The sequence below is a fragment of the Rhinatrema bivittatum genome, chromosome 2 (assembly GCF_901001135.1).
Source record: "Rhinatrema bivittatum chromosome 2, aRhiBiv1.1, whole genome shotgun sequence".
Lineage (NCBI taxonomy): Eukaryota > Metazoa > Chordata > Amphibia > Gymnophiona > Rhinatrematidae > Rhinatrema > Rhinatrema bivittatum.
In genome coordinates, this window is record NC_042616.1 from 249,215,565 (window position 1) to 249,238,036 (window position 22,472).

The 22,472-nt window shown below is 45.3% G+C and overlaps 1 protein-coding gene across 15 annotated transcripts in view; it reads left to right on the top strand.

Moving 5' to 3' along the window:
- The window catches only part of TCAIM (T cell activation inhibitor, mitochondrial), a 167,739-nt gene that overhangs the window by 41,764 nt on the left and 103,503 nt on the right, over window positions 1-22,472 (top strand). For 10 of the 15 annotated variants that reach the window (XR_003854572.1, XR_003854573.1, XR_003854574.1 and 7 more), the window contains 4 exons: window positions 8,563-9,001; window positions 11,387-11,424; window positions 11,542-11,574; window positions 11,663-11,731. The exons of 4 other annotated variants lie outside the window; for them this stretch is intronic. Coding sequence is in view for 8 of the 11 variants with exons in the window: in XM_029589399.1 (XP_029445259.1) it covers window positions 8,924-9,001; window positions 11,387-11,424; window positions 11,542-11,574; window positions 11,663-11,731 (218 nt within the window). In the remaining 3 variants the exon portion in view is untranslated. The remainder of the gene's footprint in view (window positions 1-8,562; window positions 9,002-11,386; window positions 11,425-11,541; window positions 11,575-11,662; window positions 11,732-22,472) is intronic. One more of the 15 variants, XM_029589388.1, reaches the window with a different exon arrangement.

Sequence of the window (22,472 nt, forward strand, 5' to 3'; positions counted from 1 at the left end):
GGACACAGAAGGCAGTGGCAAGGGGTGATAACTGCAGGAGGGTACCAGAGGCGAGAGAGGTTCCTGAAAGATGTTTGGGAGACCAGAGAGTGAAGGCTTGGCAGCTCTGGTATGCTGTACCTTTTCAGAAGGTGTTGAAGCCGAGGCCATCCCCATGTCAGGAGACATCTGTTTTGTCAGAGGGAGAGGACACTTTCTATGAGATGGTGGAGGCATTGCTGAAAGGATGCATCTTTGAAGGTGGTGGAAGTGTAGAAGGAGGAGGCATCATAGGTAGTGTTGGACCTGCAGGGGGAGGCTCTATCCAGACTGGAGGACCTACAGCAGTAGAGAATTAAACCATGGAGATGGTGGTGGTAGTGAAAATGCAGTGGGAGGCAGCATCCAAGGGCCCTGTGGCTGCCAGGGAGCAGTCCATGCTGGCTGCGGCTGACATAAAGGCATCTGCTGAAGTATCTCCCTCCAAATAGACCTCACAGAATGCAATTCTTCTCACAGCACCTGTTTTACACCCCGCAGCACTTTTGTTAGGCCCTGTATGTCCTGACTTAGGCCTGCAAGGAGGTCTGTCATTCTGGACCAGCATGCAGCTCTCGACTGCTATGAAAGACATCTGTTGATCTGATCTTGGAGAATAGCTTTGCTCTTCCTTTCCAGTGCCTTCCCTCTCATTCCCATCTTGTCCAAAGACATTTGGAGGATGTGGCTCACAAGAGGACAGGAAGGGCTCCTCGTCCAAGAAAGCCTGGGTGTGCTCCTTATTTCTTGCCACATCCCTTTCATGCTCTAATCTGGCTGCAGATATCCATCCTCTTCAGACTCGCTCCGTGTCTGTGGACGTTCCGGCAGAACTTATGGACACTGCCTAAGCATTCCCAGGCCATTGGGTCCAGCCTCATCACCTGCAAGAAAGTAAAATATACAAATTGTCTCAACTCACTCTTTTTCTATCTAGTCTTCTCTCCTGTCCCATACTGAATCTCCCTTACAGGCATGGAGAACTGCAAAAAGGGCCCCGCTCAACAGTCTGTAACTACTGAACAACCTTTTAACCTACCATGCCCTAGGATGTTAATGCTAACATAATGCATGAACAGAAAGCTGTGCAGCAGCAAGGTGCTGCCCATGATTGCAGAAACTACCTGAGAGAGAGAGAGAGATTCTGTATTTAGTACAAGATTTTTTTGGCTTTAACTAATAATACAGGTATAGATACTCAAAATTATTGTAGAGATATAATTGGGAGAATTATCACAAATTTTACCTTTTTACATAAATATCCAAATAATTGTCTTTTCAATAAAAATATTGCATGTGTCAGTATTAAAACCAACAAACAAAGGGGCGGATTTTAAGAGCCCTGCTCGCCTAAATCCGCCCAAATCCGGGCGGATTTAGGCGAGCAGGGCCCTGCGCGCCGGTGAGCCTATTTTACATAGGCTCACCAGCGCGTGCAGATCCCGGGATTCGCGTAAGTCCTGGGGTTCTCCGAGGGGGGCGTGTCGGGGGGCGGGCCCGGTCGTCGCGGCGTTTAGGGGGCGTGTTGGCAGCGTTTTGGGGGCGGGTCGGGGGCATGGCCGCGCCCTCCGTACCCGCCCCCAGGTCGCGTCCCGGCACGCTAGCGGCCCGCTGGCGCGCGGGGATTTACGTCTCCCTCCGGGAGGCGTAAATCCCCCGACAAAGGTAAGGGGGTGGGTTTAGACAGGGCCGGGGGGGTGGGTTAGGTAGAGGAAGGGAGGAGAAGGGGAGGGGAGGGCGTTAGAGGATTCCCTCCGAGGCCGCTCCGATTTCGGAGCGGCCTTGGAGGGAATGGGGGTAGGCTGCGCGGCTCGGCGCGCGCCGGCTATACGTAATTGATAGCCTTGCGCGCGCCGATCCAGGATTTTAGCGTCCTTTGGTTTGTGCCTGGAGCGCCAACAAAAGTACGCCAACGCGCCTTGTTTGAAAATCTACCCCAAAACGTATAACCATCTGCTCACCTCAATTTGCAACAATCTATAAGAATATAACCATAAATATTCTCACATCATTCATACCATGAGCTCACCATACATACTATATTAAAACTATAGAGAAATACTACACTGTATAGATACTGCTTCTTTCATATACTCACTCTATAAGTGTTTACCCAGTACTGAACACATTATATGGTTATCATAAACCACCATGGAAATGTTTGAAATTGGCAACTTATGAATAGTACACAAATTTTACAAAGAAGTATATCAGTTGTTCATAATCTCATACCGTGAAATTTAATCACGTTCTTTACAATGCAATCCCATCACAGGTTTTACAAATTTTCCCTGTAGGAAGGTCTGTAATGGTCATACAGAAAGATCAATTAAGACATGTATGAGCCAACATGCTAGCTGCATAAGCACAAAAAAACTTAAAGCAAAGTAAAACTGTTATGTTGAGATATATCACCAGATGAAAGATCCGCTCAATGGCACATAGTTGAATTCTCACATTGCTACTTTGGATGCTTGTGAAGCATTCCCCAGATAAAGCCCGTATATTGGGTGAAACAAAGGCCTTTGTTGGGACTGAATTGTTAAGAACGTGATCAAGTTCAGGAATTATGCTAAGGACATGATTAAATGTCATGGTATGGCACTGTGAACAACCGATATACTTCTTTGTAAAATTTGTGATGCTATTTATAAGTTGCTAATTTCAAACATATCCATGGTGGTTTATGATAATAACATATAATGTGTTCAGTACTGGATAAACACTTAGGGGCGGATTTTCAGAGCCCTGCTCGCGTAAATCCGCCCAAAACCGGGCGGATTTAGGCGAGCAGGGCCCTGCGCGCCGGGAAGCCTATTTTACATAGGCCTCCCGGCGCGCGCAGAGCCCCGGGACTCGCGTAAGTCCCGGGGTTCTCGGAGGGGGGCGTGTCGGGGGCGTGTCGGGGGGCGGGCCCGGTCGTCGCGGCGTTCCGGGGGCGTGTCGGCAGCGTTTTGGGGGCGGGTACGGGGCGTGGCCGCGCCCTCCGTACCCGCCCCCAGGTCGCGGCCCGGCGCGCAGCAGGCCCGCTGGCGCGCGGGGATTTACGTCTCCCTCCGGGAGGCGTAAATCCCCCGACAAAGGTAAGGGGGGGGTGTAGACAGGGCCGGGCGGGTGGGTTAGGTAGGGGAAGGGAGGGGAAGGTGAGGGGAGGGCAAAGGAAAGTTCCCTCCAAGGCCGCTCCGATTTCGGAGCGGCCTTGGAGGGAACGGGGGGAGGCAGCGCGGCTCGGCGCGCGCAGGCTATACGAAATCGATAGCCTTGCGCGCGCCGATCCAGGATTTTAGCAGATACGCGCGACTACGCGCGTATCTACTAAAATCCAGCGTACTTTTGTTTGCGCCTGGAGCGCAAACAAAAGTAGGCTGTTCGCGCTCGTCTGAAAATCTACCCCATATAGAGTGAGTATATTGATACTGTGGTTTTTTCATACAGTGTAGTATTTCTATATAGTTTTAATATAGCATGTATGGTGAGCTCATAGTCTTATAGATTGTTGCAAATTGAGGTGAGCAGATAGTTATATCGACTGCCTTATGCAATCAGTCACTCTGAGGGTTGTGTACCAGCTGCATTAAAATTGCCTTTGGTATTATATAAGAGAGGGAATTTACCAACAAATGATCCAATGAGTTATAGACCAAGTTCAAATTTGATCTCTTTGGGTAAGTTATTAGAAAAGCTGGTGTAAAGGCAATTTAATGCGTTTGAGTGATAATGCTATATTACATCAGTTCCAATGTGGTTTTCGGAAAAACCATAGTACCGAAACACTATTGGTATCTGTGCTGGATTTTCTCCTTTTGTCAGCTGGATAATAAAGGGCAAGTAATTGCTGGGTTTTCATTTGTTTTTTTTTTGGTTTGTTTTTTTTTTTAAAGATATCTCAGCTGTGTATGATACTGTGCTTCTTTTGCATTTAAATGAATGGAAACAGCAAGTTAGGATTGAAGGAAAATCTTTGATTGGTATATACAGAAGTATGAAGTGCCACAGGGTTCGATTTTGTCAGCAACCCTTTTTAATGTTTATTTGGTTCCTCTTTGTTTTTTGTTAGAACAATTCGGCATAGAGTTTAGACTCTATGCCAATGACTTACAATTATATTTTCCAATTGATGTTTCTTTATCTGTAACCTTGGAATGAATTTCTCATTTTATTTTGCAGTTGATAGTTGGATGCAGGAAAATGGTCTGTGTTTGAATTTTTCAAAGACTGAGAGAGTGTGTTTTTACTGTAAAACTTAGCCCCCTCCAGATTAATAGACCATCCTATTTCAGTAAGTGGAACTATAATTCCAGTGAAAATAGTGCCAGAAACTTAGGGGTGGTGTTTGATAAAAATGTAAACATTTTGCCACAATTGAAGTCAATTCTAAGATCAGGCTTCTTTAAACTACGGACACTATGTCACATGAGATATGTACTGGATCATAACTCTTTCCGCACATTGGTGCGATCTTTTGTGCTTTCATCCATAGATTATTGTAATAGTCTATATATGGGTTTACCTGTATCTAGCATTCACGCTTTACAGGTGTTACAGAACTCTGCTGCTAGGTTGGTAATGCATGGCCGGCCTTGGCATCCTGTAACACCCCTGGCTTCCACGTCAACAACCTATTCATTTTAAATTACAGGTTTTAGTGTTCAAAGTATTAAAGATGGAAAGGCCTTCTTTCTTGTCAGGGCTTTTTAAACTATTATTTTCCTGCTCGTACTTTTAGATGACAAGAAATGGGTCTTTTAAGGGTTCTATCAATTAAAGAGGCCCACTTGACAGAAGCGAGAAATCAAGCTTTTTCTGTTATTTGTCCTATTGTTTGGAACTTGTTGCCTAGAGAATTACACAAGATCTCTGTTTTAAAATTGTTCCACAAACAGTTAAAAGCTTATTAGTTTTTAGAAGCTTTTGGAGTATAGTTTTTTTGTTTGTTTTTTTAACTTTGATATATAGGGCCTACTTTGCTTTCTTGTTTTTATTTTTGTTTGTATGATTTAATGATGTTTTGAGATATATTACTGTATATGTATGAATTTTGATTTGTATTGATTTTGTGTGTTTATTTATTTAATGGTTTTTCTATACCGCCGCTCATCAAAGATATCACGTCGGTGTACAAGGAACAAAAATACGCAATTGCGTGTACATATAACAGGATAAAAATAGATGAATTCTAAATTACATTAAACAATATAAAACAGTAACAAGAATGAATTATTTAGCTAATAAAAAGATAATGTAAAACAATATAATATAGATAACTATAACTTAATCTAAAATCAAAAAGTAATCTAAGGGGGAAAGTGGGGAGGGGAGATAAAGGAAATGGGGAGGGAAAGGAAGGGTCAGAAAAAAGGAGGGTCAGGAAGGAATGGGTTATATACCTTAGCACAACTGGTTTGATATTGGTGGGAAATGTTTTTAAATAAATGTTTTCTTTGTTGGTTTTAATATTGAAATATGTAATAATTGCATCATTTCAGTAAAAATATTTGGATATTTATGTATGAAGCTGTAGTTTATGGTAATACTTCTGACTACATCTATATCTGTCTATATATAGAGAGATAAATATGTGTGTATGTATATATGTATGTATCTATATATCTAGATAGATATATAGAGAGAGATGGATGGATGGATAGATATAAAGAGATATGTATAGTTAGATACTTAATATTAGGTCCTTTTATGCAAGAACTTTAATGCCTTTCTTATAAAGACTGCTTGCTTCTGAGCATGAAGTGTCCTGCTCACCAACCCCTCTCACTGAAGCCTCTGATAGGATGCTCAGGACCTGCTTAGGTGAAGGTTAACTGGTTGGTGGGCCCCTTTGCCCTCATTCTTGCTCATTTGTCCTTGACCTTAAGTCTAAGGTCTCGCCACTTGTGAATGAGATATTGCACATTTCTGTTGCTGTGGAAGATGCCATTAAATTTATGGCGGATTTTCTCCCAGCTCTGCATCTTTCTATGTGATCCCAAAATCCTGGACTCCTTCATGACCTCCCTAACAAGAAGTTCTACCACCCATGGCCAGAAATTAGTCTCCCTAGGCAGGGTCCTTTGCCTCCTGGCATAGTGCTTTTAGGAAGATAGGCAATGAGATCTGCACTTATATACCCTCATTTACGTGTAATAATTACTAGGAGTATTAATTTGAAACTCAAAGGGGGTAGACTTGGAGAAGAACATCAGGAAAGGGTGATGGATGCATGGCATGGCTTCCCAGAAGTACTAAAGGCAAGAGAATCTGAATATTTATTTATTTGAGTTTTATATACCGTTATTCGGTAGAGCCATAATAGAATTTAAGAGTGTGGCATAAACACAGAGGATCCCTAGTGGCTAAAAGATGGAAATGAAGAAAAGGGGTAACCTGCATGGAGCAGCAGATACTACCCTAAACAATAAATATATTAAAATAAACTTGCTGGGAAAACTGGATGTACCAATTGGCCTTTATCTGCTGTCCTCTCCAGTATTACTATGTGTCTGGGGGCATAGAGAATTAGTACTTATCCTTTTATAAAGTACAGAGTAATTTTTAGCGCAGAACTTGTATATGCATACATTTATATCATGTACGTGCGTATAGTGCCTCATTGTAAATAATATACATATATTTTCTTATATCTTAATAGTTTTAGCCTAAAAGAACCCTGTTACCGCTCATTCTTGGCACGTCTATAATATGTTATCTATTTCAAACACTTTCTATTACTTTATGTGCTTTTTGTAAACCGTTGTGATGGTAAATTTACTTAACGATGGTATAGAAAAGATTTTAAATAAATAAATGAATGTGTGTCTGTATAATTGGCCAATATATTAAATATTTGGTGTAAGAAATGTGTGAATGATGAACGCATTATCTGAAACCTTTTCATGTATTTATTGGCCCTATCTCTTCACCCCATAGCAGATATTTTATCAGAGATAGTGAGGCCCTTCATTCACCCACAATACACTCATCTATGCTACTGTATAGCTCCTATGTATTGGAAGACTTCAGGTGTTAATTTCTAGAGAGTGTCCTTTTGCTCTTTTTAACCTGCTTACTTCATTTTGGGTTGTTTATGTCTGAATAGGAAGCAGCTGAGGGTACTGACAGTTCTGACCTAGTTTCAGATGATTTCCATTATACACAGGGGTTGCTTTGTATGGATTCTTCTCCATTATAGGGGGTGCAGGTGAGTGAGAGGACAAGGTAATGGTAACATCTAGAAGTCCCTGATAGCTCACAGCTGGGGGGCTGATGCAATAAAGTGTGCTCAGCCTAGCGGACAGGTCTACGCGTGGTTGGACGCATGTTTTTGATGCGCTAGAGTAGCAGCCGATTCATTAAGGAGATTAACGCGTCCAAAAAGTGTGCCCAAATAAATGCATAGCCAATAGTGCCCATCACATGGAAATTCCATGTAGATAAGGCTATTAGCTATTACCCCCTGATTCAAGAAAAGTCAATTTGTGAGTCAAGGGTTCATGAGGAAAAAAAATCCATCCTAGGAGAAAGGAAATTACACTTAGATGTCTGGCTTCCCTATATTTCACAGTTACCCCATAAAGCTAGAAGTCCGATTCTGAATGGCTTTGCTTAATAGACTCCATTAGAAGTTTTGATGATACGGTGTGACAAAAATATGATGTGAAGAGGGGGTACGAGGCCTAAACAGGAGGAAGGCAATGGGAGATTTCATGGGAGGGGAAGGGGCGGGAGGAATAGAGGTTGGGGTTACTGGTAAAGTTGGTGCTGTTTTTGGTTGAGGGGTAAAACTATATAATGTGAAGTAACCTATTGTAGGGGGTCTGCCCTATTATTATATTCTGAACTGTATGGTTTGTTATTAAGTAATAAATAGAATAACCTTCTATTATATAGCTGAGAGGGATGGGGTTTGGTGAGGGGAGCTCTGTTGGGGAGAAAAAATGTGAAATTCTTGTAATATTTTCTTACTGTTGTCCTGGTTCACATAAGACACAAATATGCACTAGGACTTATTTGTATTGGTTTTTGCTATTTAATAATTTATTTTTTTTTTTAATCTAAAAAAAATACGGTCCTCTGTGTGTCCTCCTACTTAGTATCGTTTTGACACTTAATTTTACTGCTTGTGATGTTGAAAAATAAATGTAGATTGCCCTTGATTTAAAAAAAAAAAAAACAACAAATTCTTATGGCCGCACAATTTAGATGCCCATAGCAAGGGACGCTTAGCTATGGGCGTCTTCAACAACCTCAGCAAAATAAAAAAGAAATCATCCTGAAGACACGGGATAAAAACGGACGCTCGTATTGAGCACCCATTGCAATTGTGGGCACCTGATATATTTGAGAGCTACATGCACACAGTTCTCCGTTAGTGCACCCTTTTTTTTTCACAGCCCCTCATTTAAATACTGCATTGGGCATCCAGGGGATGTGGCTACGTGTGCATTAGGAAAGCGAGCGCTCAATTTGAGAGCCCGTTTTCAGCACGTCTTAATCTGCCCCTGGGAGCTTTAATGAAAGAGCCTTCAAATATTCATTTTTCCTACATAGCTAGTAGAAGATGGGGGCCTTGAGGAATCACTGTACGGACAGACTGACCTCCATTGGCAGGTGAAGCTTCCAGAGATGTTAGTGTTGGCACAGCTGGAAGCTGAGATTCTTCTGGTGGATAGCTGGCCTCTACCTGGGAGGAGAGGTGAGGACTGGACCTCCTAATTATTTTATCCACCTGTTGACTCCAAGTTGACCATCATTAGCATGGGCCTTATTGCTTTCATTGACATTATCAGCTTTTGGGAGACAGAAGTGGATGATTAGAACTTGATGAAGACAGCTTCTGTTGAAAAGGACTCCTAAATGCACATCTATAGGAGAGTTGCTAAATTTCAGCACCTTGTCTCCCCATTATGTGATGGTGGCAGTGGTGAGGCGGACAGGATGTATCCCTCTGAAGGCTTTGCTGCACACACATCTCTGGCATTTCCAAGAGGTAAGACCTGAGTAGGGAAATACCTACAGTAACTGAATGTTACCCACTTTGAAGTGCCATAAAGTGGAAATAGTGTAAATCAAATAAAGAAAAAAGGGGATGACATCAAGCTCTGTAGTATTGTGGCCATTACCGCAATGACATTCAGGAGACCTAGGTCTAATAGTGGCCCAAATAAACTGGAGGTTAAATTGAGGCTGTTGTAAGGGAAATTGAGTGGAGGATAGAGGATATTGGAAAGAGTAGCAAGCCTAGCAACATGCAGGCCAGTGTGTGGGTATGAGAGTGAGTGCCGTAGGGTGTCCTGAAAGGGGCTTGACTCGGGTCACATGGCACCTAGCATGCACAAGAAGAAGACATGCACAAAATGTAACAAATATATAAATGTTTTTAAAAGATATTTACAAAAGTATCCAAAATTAAAATGGGTAAGGAAAGAAAAAAACTAAGGACATAACTATTTACAGAACATAAAAGGCCCCAGGAACAACAGAAAGACAGGTCCTGATAGGCTTAGAGGGCTGGGGGCAGTGGTGGTCATTGTATGCCCAGCAGCTCAAGAATGGTTGTGAGACCAGCTTGAGCCTGGACTAGATGCTCCACCACTGTTACCAGCCTCCTGAGGTTGGCTCACACCTTGCTGAGCTCCTTTCCTCACCTCCCCTTCTCCCCCTCCCCATCCTCGCAAGAGATTTGGCCTCTGTGTTTGCACCAGCCACAGATCCAGTCTCTGCAGCTACAGGATGCTGCCCAGATTCAAGCAGAAGCTGCTTACCTCCCTTCACCAGCAATGGCTGGGCACCCTCAGGACCTGCATCCTAAGATTCCAAGGGAAAATGGGAGGTGGGGACAGGAAGGGGAGTTGGGGGGGGGGGGGGGTTTCCAGCTAGTGTGCCACTACAGGTAATGGTGTTGGTGGGTAATGTCAATCTGCATCCAGAATGGCAGCTGCATCTGCAAGTGGGGCTAGATCATCACCTGCTTCCGCTTCCTCATCCTCCTTCTCAGAGGAGGAGGAGATGGTGGTGTCTTTGAAAAGACAGCTGACTTGCACAAGGATGTGATGTTCACCATCAAACAACCTGTAAGAGTGCATTCTGTCTATGGGAGGGGTGGAAGCGATGAGATGTGATCCTAACTATGGAACATTCATCTGCTATAGAGGTTGAAAGGTCCTATGTAGATTCTAACAGAAATGGAGGCTTCTGTACAACTGTCCTTTACAGTTTGGTGCCTACCTAATGTTAATGGCTCTGAGGTTGGCCCTGTAGCGGGGTTTATTCCTTGAATTCCAACACATCAGTTATCATGATGCAGCCATAAAGCAAAGGGAGCTCATTAAAAGGAAGACAGAGATTTCCTGGTTATGATTTTTAGAATTGGTCTTGACAATGCACTTACTATATTGTTGGCCATGGCATGGCAGGCCATGACTCAAGGTTTGTGCTTTGGCCACCATTCCACTGAATGGAGCCCCTACTGGCTCTTGAAGGATGGCCTTATGTGTAGGAAGGATACCTGAAGGTATTGACCGAGACAGGGTTCAGTAGACTGGCAGGGCAATAGTCAGTATGTGATGAAAACAGCAAATAGACAGACTATGTTGGCATCTCTCTGATGGTGGTTTTGTGAATTTACATCCAGCCTCTTCCTGCCTGGCATGTAGCTGCTCCAATCGTTCCCCCTCCCCAGGCGGCGCAGCTCCCAAGCTGCTTTCTTGAGGTGCTCAGTTTGTACAACTGAGAATAAAAGGCTCTTAAGTAAATGATCTAGGTTCTGTGACATCGGCAATGGTATGTTTTTCATTCATTGCAGCAACCCCTCATAACAGTGGCACTTCACTGTCCCTTCTGATATCAATATATGCAGTTTGGCCTTCAACCCCCCCCCCCCCCCCCACCCAAAAAAAAAGAATTGTCACAGCAAATGACACTTTAATGCTAAAAGCTGTAGCCATGTCTGCCCTTTGTCCTGCTTCACTAGCCCTGGAGTTTTCCTAGTGGCGTAAGAGCATTGGTGCCTTAACCCCAAGGGTGGCACAGCAGAAGGAGAGCTTTAAAACTTGTCACAGGGCCAAAGCGGAAAATCCCTTTCCCTCACATTTCCCGCTAAGTCAGCCACAAACAAAACACTTCTCTGTATTGTGATTATTAACAATAAAATTAGTTCCTCCAGAGGTAGGGGAGAGAAGTAAGTGCCATAAAATTTGGTTGTAGAAAAAAAAAATCAATACTGAAAACCTTAAATATACAGTAAGTGATAATTCACAGCAATAAATACCTTAACTCAAATTCTACAGCTTCAATAGCATGTATTTAATACCAGAACACAAAGTGAAGAAAACTTATTTTGGTAATGAGTAAAATTTCTTTAAATACTTTCTAGGAACACACCTTAGCAACTTCAAGTGAAATATTCAGCAGGTAAGTATATCTCCTTTAACTGTTTGTCTTTCACTATTAACTACTTTGTTTTTTCTTCTCAGGTTTTTCAAAGAACTTAACGTATTAACGTTGTTTTTTTTTTCTTTTACCTTGCAGGTTCAAGGATTCCCCAACAGCAGAAATAATCAGGCAAGTTTCAATTCTAATGACCAACACAAGCTTGTAGTACAAATTTCTTAAACCAAGAATATGATTTCTTTTCTCAAAATATTGTCAGTCTCTTGCAGGTTTCAGTTTTTACTCGGCAATCACCACAAAAGTATGAATTATCTTCAGTACTCGAGAGGTGAGAACACTACGTTTGTCAGTCTTTCATGGGCCTCACTCTTTGCACCACTTTCTGTGTGTCCCTGAGTATTTCCGTGTGAATTTTCTGTCTGAACTTCTCTGTTTCTGACCAGGAATTTTCTGCCTTTGTAACGTGTTCAAGAAGACAGCTCAGAGTTCTGCAGTCCTTGCTGGAGTGCATCGGCGCACCTTCTTCTTGAAATCTTTGATCCATCTGGTCATTGTCTGGCCACACCACCTACTGTTCTGAGTGTTATCAAATCACGCAAGGTATCTTTCAGCAGAATCTAGGTATGCATATGCCTCATTTGCTGGAACCACTAAACTGGATTGTGAACTAGCTAATAAAAATAAATAATAAAAAACGTGTATTCTTCTCTATTTTTTTTTTTGTCAGCTACTCAGATTTACCTTCTCTGATTATGTGTCTGTCAGTCTTACTGGCAGACAACTCTAGTAGAGAAGGATTTTAGTTGGCAAATAAATCTTCCTTAGATTTTCTCTCCCCAGTTATTAACTAGATTTAGTTCCAATCATGCACTGTGCAGGACTCAAAAGCTGCCTTTTTAAAAACAGCCGTTCACTGTACCAGGATACTTGTGCTTCAGTCAGTGGTTACAGCCTCTGGTTTTAATGCTAGCCTCTGACTGAACAAATTCTTGGATTTAGTGTCCAAATTCACAATTAAACAGATCCCATTTGAGCTTTTCTTCACTCGGACTTCTAACTCTAGCAGATTAATATTTCTCTGCATCTCTGCTGAAACCCACATCTGCCAGGGTTAAGGACCTTTGTTTCAGGTCTATCCAGTACCGAGCGGTAGGAAGAGCTGCGTTAGTGCCCGGCGCACCCGCGGATGCCGCACGCACAGTGCAGCTCACCTACCGCTCGATCCTGAACAATAATTTTATGCAAATGTAAACCGCGTCTAAGAAGGGTCTGTGAAGCGTTAGGCCCGCGCAACCCATTTTACTGGATAGAGTGCCTATACAGTATCCTGGGTGCGCGGGCCTAACGCTTCACGCCACGCTGGTATCTGTCATTTCAAATGTCATTTGAAATGACAGATACCAGGAAGTCAGGATTGCCAGTCCCCCTCCCCTCCTCCCGAAGCAGGGCGCGAAAAGCAACCTTGCTCCGGGAGGAGGGAAGAAGAGACACTCTGACAGTGTGAAGCGGCGAAGCGACTTACTTTTTGCTTTTACGTTTTTTTCGCTTTTTTTTTTTTTGCTTTGGGAGGAGGGGAGAGGACTGGGGCTGCCCCGGAGACCAGCACCCATGATCGCGGCCGGGGCAGGTGGGGGAAAGCTTGCCACTTACCCTTACCCCTGCCTCTACCGCAGGGGTAAGGGTAGGCGGTAAGTTAGCAGGTTAAACGCGCGACAAAACGGCAGGGAAAGCTAGCGATAGTCGTGGCGCGGGTTAGGGATGCTAGGGAATAGCTAATTCGCTCGTTTGCATGCAATATACATGCCGCGTGCGGAAGGGGTTGCCCGGGGATTTTAGGACGCGGTAGGAGAAGGTTAAAGGGGATTCGGGATCGCAGGAAGGGATAACGCGGCCGGAAAGTGAGTAGAACGCGGCTTAGGAGCAGGGTAAACACGGCCGCACTTTACAGGATAGACCTGTTTGTTTGCCAAACAATTTCTTTTGCTCTCTGACCAAAATGTTTACTTTTCTTTCTCACTAGTTGCAGCTACTCTGTTCCTCTCCAAATCTCGCTGCAGTCTGGCTCCAAATTGTTCTTTTTCCATGTGCAGAAGCAATAAAAACCAGCGCTGCTCACTCATGTCAGCTGCTTTTTTACTTTTCTTTCCTGCTCAAGTGCTCTTTCTATTTACCTTTCCTTCTGTTTACCTTTCCTTCCTGTAGAAGGCGCTCCAGGTCAGCAAGCAAGACCGTAGGCTCCGTGTTAGAGCTAAATGCAGCTCTGCTTCTCTTTCTCCCAGAACCATACTTCAGAGGCCCAGAGATTTTTTTTTTTTAAGTTCTGTTACTGTGCTATCCTCTGAAGCTCCTTGCAAGGCTGTGCTCCTCCAAAAGCTCTGCCTGTGAAGCTGCAGGCTGCCCCCATGTGGAAGGAAGCACCTCAACACGTAAAATCTTGTCCCAGGCTTCTGCAAAAAACTGCATGCGGAAAGCTAGAGCTTGCACCTAGTTTGTATCATTTTGCTTATGCTCCCCATTTGCCCTCACTTTTTCAAAAGTTTTTTTTAAATCTGCTAGTTCCCTTAAAGTTCTTAGGACACTCCATGATTGAACTCCTAGCGGATGCAACTTTTGGTGTCCCACCAGAAACCCTCAATGGGAAACAGCAGGTGCTCGTTGGGCACAATCAGGCCGATTCAAAAAAAACCTGCGGGAGAGCAGACATTCCATGTTCAGCGCCCGCTCTCCCGACAAGTGCCCAGGCACCTCTCCTGGGTGTGCGATTCTTATTTAAATTAGAGCCCGTGCTAATAAGGAGGCGCTAGGGATACTAGCGTGTCCCTAGCGTCTCCTTATTAGCGGAAGCGGCAGCTGTCAACGGGCCCAACAACTGATGCTTAATTTTACCGGCATCAGTTGTCAAACCTGCTGACAGCCATGGGTTCGGAAAACGGACTCCAGCAAAATTAAGCATCCGTTTTCATATTTTTTTAAGAAGTTTTTAAAAAAAATTTTTATTTTTGTGTCCTCCGACTTAATATCGCTATGATATTAAGTTGGAGGGTGTACAGAAAAGCAGTTTTTTCTGCTTTTCTGTACACTTACCTGGAGCTGTCTATGGTTAACGCCTGCCTTTGGGTGACATACAGTATAAGGGGTAATAATAGCACGTCTAAAGCGTTCTGTATCAGCCTGAATGATAGAAGTCAGCCTGGCCACATGATAGGCTGAAAAGTTTGGCTTTCTTGCTGGGGGGGGGGGGACATGACACCATTTTGGAATGAGCCTGCACCAACATAACTGGAAATGTGTGCATAATGCACATACTGAAAAGTACACATTTACTTCTGTAAGGGGGAGGAAGAGAAATGCATATTTTACAACCTACACAGATGGCTCTGTACAGGTTTTAAAATCTTAATCAAATCTGCATGGACTTCTATATGCACAAATATGTTTGAAAGTCAAGCTTCCTAAACCTGCTGTAAATTGGGCCCAGGCTCCGTGTACCAGGTCATCTAGTTTTGCACATATTTTATGCACACTTGGGAGAGGCATTCTGGGGGTAGAGCTGGGACTTCTGCACATACATCCTGTACTTTAAAACATATACACGGAACTTTACCCACACAAAATAGTGCAGTTCCCTGTACGTACCCGGATCAGTCTAGACCGTGGGTTGAGCCTCCTTTCCAGCAGGTGGAGACACCCTAAAACTGAAAGGGTATCCTATATGAGGACAGAGCCTATCCTGTAACCCTTCAGTATTTGTCTGTCTCCAGCAGGTGGATCAGCTTACCCTTCAGTCTCCTGATTTCGGCTAGTCAGCCGTCTCTTCTTCTTTTCTTTGGATCAAGCAAGTACTTCTTAGGTTTTGGATTGGCTCTTTCTCTGGAAAAAAAAAGATTAAAAACAGTAGTCAGTCTTTTTTCTGTGCAGGAGACGGTACCGTCTCCTGGCTCTTGCCGGACTCAAGGGGACTTCGTCCCTTGTGAGGAGCATAGCCTGAGTCCGTGTGTGCTTCCAGGTGTGGGGACCGAGTCTGGTGGTCCAGTTCTTGTCTCCCCCTCCTCTGGCTGCCTAGGAGGCTTAGAGCCCCATTGCTGTGCTCAGTCTGAAAAAAAAAAAAAGTTTTAAAAGTTAATATTAACTTTCTGTACAGCAATACAAATATATTTTTTACATTTTTTAAATTTGTACTCCAGGGGGATTGAACCGGCAGCCAGACAGGCAGGAGTCAGCAGGTTTTTCCTCCTCTGCTTAGCTCCTCTTCATGCCGCGGCCGGCAGCCTGCCTTGCCTGTGGGCAGACCTCGTTGTGATTTTTGCGCGAGGGGCTCTGCTCAGCCTGCCTGCCGGCCGGGTGGGGAAGGCCCCTCCTCAGCAGGACAAGCAAATCTAGCCTGGGAATTGCATCCCCAGCGCATGGCCAGGCCGTTCCCGGGTCGGTAAAGCCCGGGAATGGTGGCCATCTTGGATTTTTCTGCAGCTCCCATTTTGGGAGCTGCCGAAAAATCATTTGGAGCTGCCTGGGGCTGGGGAGCCGGATTTTTTTGATCTACCCCCCCCCCCTCTCGCCTCCCTCCGGGAAATCCAGGGCCCGTTTTTCTACGGATTTTGTCCTCCCCCTCCACAAATCTTATTTAGCTAGCCTGCAAGAGGAGGAGGAAGGTCCCCCCCCCCCACCCCCGGCAAAAATTCTACGCTCCGTGCTGTTGACTGCTGGCCTGGCAGCGGAGTCTCCGGAGTCCCTTCGGGTGCAGGTGGTCCCGGGGGTGCCCCGACCCCCGGTGGACCTGGTACTTCTGGATCCTGACCCCATTTCTGATTCAGCGGGTACCCTCCCACCTCTGGAGGGGGACGATCCCAGGGTCCTCCGTATGTTCCAAAGGGAGGAGTTGGAGCCCCTCATCTCCTTTGTACTCCAGGAATTAGGGTTGGAGGGGGCCCCCGTGGATACCCTTACGGCCTCCTTGCCCAAAAATATGGACCCGGTCCTGGCGGGACTCAGGGCTTCCGGGGACAGAGACGGTATACCCCACGCGGACGGGGTGGCTTCTCGAGGGGTTATTCTTCTCGGTCTCAGTCTTGGTCACAGCCCTTTCATGGGCGTCGCCCCTTTTGCGAGGGCCAGCCCGCACGCTCCACACGTAAGCCTGCCAATGAAGTTCAGTCAGCCCATTCCTCGATTCCTTTTCTGGGCGGCTGACTCTCCCTTTTTTTCGAGGAATGGGTCAAAATCACGTCTGACCAGTGGGTCCTCAACATTGTCCGGGACGGTTATGCCTTCGAGCTTGTTCGCGACCTCCCGGATCTCTTTCTCTTCTCCCCATGCGGGTTCCTCAAATGGCAAGCAGTAGAGCAAACCCTCGCCAGACTTCTGTGTCTGGGCGCAGTTGTCCCGGTCCCAGAAAAGGAGCTCGGCGCAGGCCAGTATTCTATTTACTTCATGGTTCCCAAGAAGGATGGGGCTTTTCGGCCGATTCTAGACTTCAAGCGGGTCAACCGAGCTCTCAAGATCCCACATTTTCGCATGGAAACCTTGCGAGCGGTCATCGTGGCGGTTCGCCCCGGAGAGTTCCTCACCTCGCTCGATTTGACAGAGGCGTACTTTCATATCCCGATTCACCACTATTACCAGAAGTATCTTCGTTTCCACATCCTCAACCAGGATTTCTAGTTTCAGGCCCTGCCTTTCGGCCTTGCGACCACGCCTCACACCTTCACCAAGTTCATGGTGGTGGTGGCGGCAGCCCTTCGCCGGGAAGGCATTCTAGTTCACCCCTATCTGGTCGACTGGCTTGTGCGGGCCAAGTCGGAGACTCTCTGCAAACAGGCGGTGAATCGGGGATTAACCCTCCTCGCGTCTCTCGGGTGGATAGTGAATTTTTCCAAGAGCAAACTTCAGCCCTCCCAGGAGTTAGAGTTCCTGGGAGCCCTCTTCGACACCCGAATGGGCAAGGTCTTCTTGCCTCGTGCACAGGCCCTCAAGTTGATTGGCCAGATTCGGAATCTGCTCTTGTTGCCTCTGCCAATGGCCTGGGACTACTTGCAGGTCCTAGGGTCCATGGCTTCCACCATCGACCTAGTTCCCTGGGCCTTTGCTCATATGCGACCATTACAGAAAGCTTTGCTATCCCTTGGCAGCCGGTGTCGGAACAGTTTCACATAGTCCTCCCTCTTTCGGCCTCTACCATCGCCGATTTGCAGTGGTGGCTTTCGCTCCCCCATCTTCTCCGGGCTGGGATTCGGTCTGCCTGTCCCGGTCCACTCAGGGGATCTGGTCCCCGATTCAGACTCGCTGGCACATAAATTGGTTGGAGGCCCGGGCTGTACGTCTGGCTCTGCAGGAGTTTCTGCCCCTCATATGCGGCAAAGCAGTGAGAGTGCTGTCCAACAACTCCACCACCGTGTCTTACATCAGTTGTCAGGGGGGTACCTGCAGTCGCCTGGTGGCCCTAGAAGCCAGCCGTCTCTTCGCCTGGGCAGAATGACACCTGGTTTGAACCTCTTCGTCGGGCTACGGTAAAGGCCGCTTAAGGCCGTTTTTCTTGTTTCAATCGCCTCCACTCGGCGGGTCTCTGAGATTCAAGCGTTGTCCTGTCGGGAACCCTTTTTTCAATTCTCCAACTCCGGTGTTTCTCTCAAAACGGTGCCCTCCTTTCTTCCGAAGGTGGTGTCCGCCTTCCATGTCAACCAGTCGGTAGAGCTTCTCCGGAGGAAATTGCAGATACGCTGGAGGCGACCTTCGTAAACTGGATGTCAAACGAGTTCTATTCCGGTATCTTCAGGTTACCAATGACTTTCGGGTCTCGGACCATCTCTTTGTCCTCTGGAGTGGTCCCAATCGAGGCAAGCTGGCTTCTAAGATCACTATTGCATGATGGTTGAAGGAAGCCATTTCCTCGGCTTATCTCTGCCAAGGACGGGCGATTCCGGAGGGCTTAAAGGCTCATTCGCTACGTTCTCAGGCTACTTCCTGGGCAGAGAGCCAATCGGTCTGTCCGCAAGAGATTTGCAGGGCCGCCACCTGGACATCCCTGCATACGTTTGCTCGACACTACCGTCTGGATGTGCAAGTGCCGGTTTTTGGTTCCTTTGGGTAGCAAGTGCTTCGAGCGGGACTGTCTCGGTCCCACCCGGGATAGGGAAGCTTTGGTACATCCCACAGTCTGGACTGATCCGGGTACGTACAGGGAAAGGAAAATTAGTTCTTACCTGTTAATTTTCGTTCCTGTAGTACCACAGATCAGTCCAGATGCCCTTCCCTGTTTTGTCTTTCTTTCTGTCCTCTCGAAGCTTGTTCTGCAGATTTGGATACTTTCATTCCTTGCAAGAATACTGAGCAATGACACCGAAAGCCTTGGTTGTTCAAGCACCAAGTATATGCAAGAGCTGTAAGTTATACTATGTTTCTTACATTGTTCTACAGTTGCTCCATTGAGCTTTCTGGTTACTTGCCTGAATCCTATTCTGGTTTTGTTGTTTTCTGCTTTGACGATGGTTCTACTGAAGGGTTACAGGATAGGCTCTGTCCTCATATAGGATACCCTTTCAGTTTTAGTCTGTCTCCACCTGCTGGAAAGGAGGCTGAACCCACGGTCTGGACTGATCCGTGGTACTACAGGAACGAAAATGAACAGGTAAGAACTCATTTTCCTATGTAACTTTGTGTAGTTGAGTTTTGGTGCAACGCAGGGCACTTGCACACAAATTTACAAAGAATATTATTTATGTGCATATTTATGCTTTCCAAATTTGGGGTATTGTATTCGATTAAAAGGTACATGGAGATGTTACTCCAACTCGCAAAGTTTTAAAATTACTCTCTTAAAGGTAACAAATGCTGTGACTAGCGGCAGAAACAAAAGAGAAAAATGCTAGTTTGTGTTCAGAAAGAACTGCTGGTCAAGTATAAAGAACTTCTGGCAGTGAAAGCTAGAGCTTCCTTTTCTAAACAAGAAATGACCACAGTGTTGAAATTCCAGTACTGACGCGCCCAGTGAAATAATTAGGCTAGGCAGCTGGAAGATGGAGGAATGCCTTTTGAATGTGACTGCAAGTGCTACTGGAGCAATGGATGGAACAGTAACAGCTAGTAAAACCAGCGCAGCTTCATCTGGCGAAAGTTGAAAAGTAATAAATACATGGTAGAAGAAATGCCGATGAACTGTATAAACAGCAAGATAAAAAATTAACCTACATCCAATGTGAACAGCTCAGAGTTAATTAATCACCACCTGAGTACCGATGGACAGGAAGGACTGCAGCAGAAGAAATAGCAGGGAAAGCAGTTTTGTACGTCTGAGCCTGCACTGCCAATCGTACAACATAAAAAAAAAGGAAAAGAACGTAATAGAGACCTAGCTGGCATTCGCAAAAAAATTTGAGATCAATGAGTAGTTGTTTCCCGCCTGACCCTTGCACTGACCCAACTGCACCACAGCCCCTTTTTTCCTCTTCTGCCGCTGTATCCCTCCTGCGTCCCGCGTGGGCCAATCCAGCCCCTCCCCCCAGCTGTTTGCTGTATCCGCCTCCCTGTGTTGCTGACTTGATGCCCAGTGGATTCTCCATTGAAAAGCAGGGCTGAATTAGCCACGACACGTGAGTGACCTCATCCAAAAGTGCTGAATGGACCCATCTCCCAAAGCCCAGCAAAGTTCTTACTGAGCATGTGTAGTGGCTCCCGCCGACGCATTGCTTCATGAGCCTGTCAGTCTGAGTTTGTCTGAGCTTCCACACAGAAGAGTGACACTCTCTCTGTTTGATATTTACATTGTACTTTTTGTCTGCCTTGTTGCAGTTCATAATTTTTCTTCATTGCCTCAGTCTGTTCCTCAGTAGCAATTTTAAGTGCTACTATTGCAAAAATGAAAAAAAAGAAAGAAGAAAGTTCTTGGCAATGTATGTCTGGGAGGAAGATGAAAAAGGAAAGCTGCTATCAGCAGTTTCAAGGCCCGCATCAGTGGGCGTCGTTCTTCACAGATTCCCGTGAGGTTTGCCATAAATGCCTGGGCCCCAACCACGATTTGGACTAGGGGGCATTCCATGAAGTTAGCAAGTAGCACATTTAAGACTAATTGGAGAAAATTCTTTTTCACTCAACGCACAATAAAGCTCTGGAATTTGTTGCCAGAGGATGTGGTTAGTGCAGTTAGTGTAGCTGGGTTCAAAAAAGGTTTGGATAAGTTCTTGGAGGAGAAGTCCATTAATGGCTATTAATCAAGTTTACTTAGGGAATAGCCACTGCTATTAATTGCATCAGTAGCATGGGATCTTCTTAGTGTTTGGGTAATTGCCTGGTTTTGGCCTCTGTTGGAAACAGGATGCTGGGCTTGATGGACCCTTGGTCTGACCCAGCATGGCAATTTCTTATATTCTTATGTTCTTAACTGCTGTAACTATTATCGTTAGGTCCCCCAGAGCTCAGCAGTCTTGAGCCTGGAAGATGCAGGAACTGTAGAAAGCGCACAAAGATAAGCACCAGCATGAGTCCAGACTTTGGAGCCATTACATAAAAACATAGCATGCTGGGCTTGATGGACCCTGGTCTGGTCCCGTGTAGCAATTCTTGTTTCCAACAGTGGCCAATTCAGGTCACAAGTACCTGGCAGGATCCCAATCAATACATAGATCCCATGCGGCTAATACCCAGGGATAAGTAGTAGCTTTCTCTAAGCATGCCTGGTTATTAACAATTTATGGACTTCTCCAACAAAAACTTACCCAAACATTTTTTAAACCCAGCTACACTAGCTGCTTTTTATCATATCCTCTGACAATGAATTCCAGTACTTAATTATGCATCAAGTGAAAGAACTTTCTCTGATTTTTTTTTTTTAATGTACTACTTACTAACGTCATAGAATGTCCCATAGTTGTTGTATTTTTTTGAAAGCATAAATAACCTGTTCAGATTTACTCATTCTATTCAGCTCATGATTTTAAAGACCTCTATCATATCCCCCGCCTCAGCCGTCTCTTCTCCAGGCTGAACAGCCCTAACCTCTTTAGCCTTTCCTTACACGGGAGCCGTTCCATCCTCTTAATCATTTTGGTTGCCCGTACCTTTTTCGGTTCAGTTTAACTTTTTTGAGATGTGGCGACCAAAATTGAACATAGTACTCTAGGTGCGGTCTCACCATGGAGCGATACAGAAGCATTATGACATTTTCCGTTTTATTCACCATTCCTTTCCTAATAATTCCTAACATTCTGTTAGCTTTTTTAACCACCGCAGCACACTGAGCTGAAGATTATAAAGTATTGTGCACAATGACACCAGATCTTTTCCTTGGGTGGTAACTCCTATAATGGACCCTAATATCGTGTAACTGCATGGGTTACTTTTCCTTATGTGCATCACTTTGCACTTGTCCACATTAAATTTCAACTGCCATTTGGATGCCAAGTCCCTAGTCTTCTTGCAGTTATCACAATCTGCTTGTGATGTCACAACTCAGAATAATTTTGTCATCCACAACTTTGATTTCCTCATTCAACGTTCCCTTTTCCAGATCATTGCTAACTATCAGGCCGATACAGTACAGTGTGCTCCGATGGAGCGCACTGTTAGCCTGCTCTTGGACGCGCGTTTTCCCTTACCCCTTATTCAGTAAGGAGAGGAAAACGCGAGTCAAACCCGCGGCACCTAATAGCGCCCTCAACATGCAAATGCATGTTGAGGGCGCTATTAGGTATGCGCGCAGGATACAGAAAGTAAAATGTGCAGCCAAGCCACACATTTTACTTTCAGAAATTAGCGCTGACCCAAAAGTCGGCGCTAATTTCTTCCGGCGCCGGGAAAGTGCACAGAAAAGCAGTAAAAATTGCTTTTCTGTGCACCCTCCGACTTAATATCATAGCGATATTAAGCTGGAGGTCCCGAAAAGTAAAAAAAAAAAAATTTGAATTCGGCCCGCGGCTGTTGGGCCGAAAACCAGACGCTCAATTTTGCCGGCGTCCGGTTTCCGAGCACGTGGTGGTCAGCGGGCTTGAGAACCGACACCGGCAAAATTGAGCGTCGGCTGTCAAACCCGCTGACAGCCGCTGCTCCTGTCAAAAAGGAGGCACTAGGGACGCGCTAGTGTC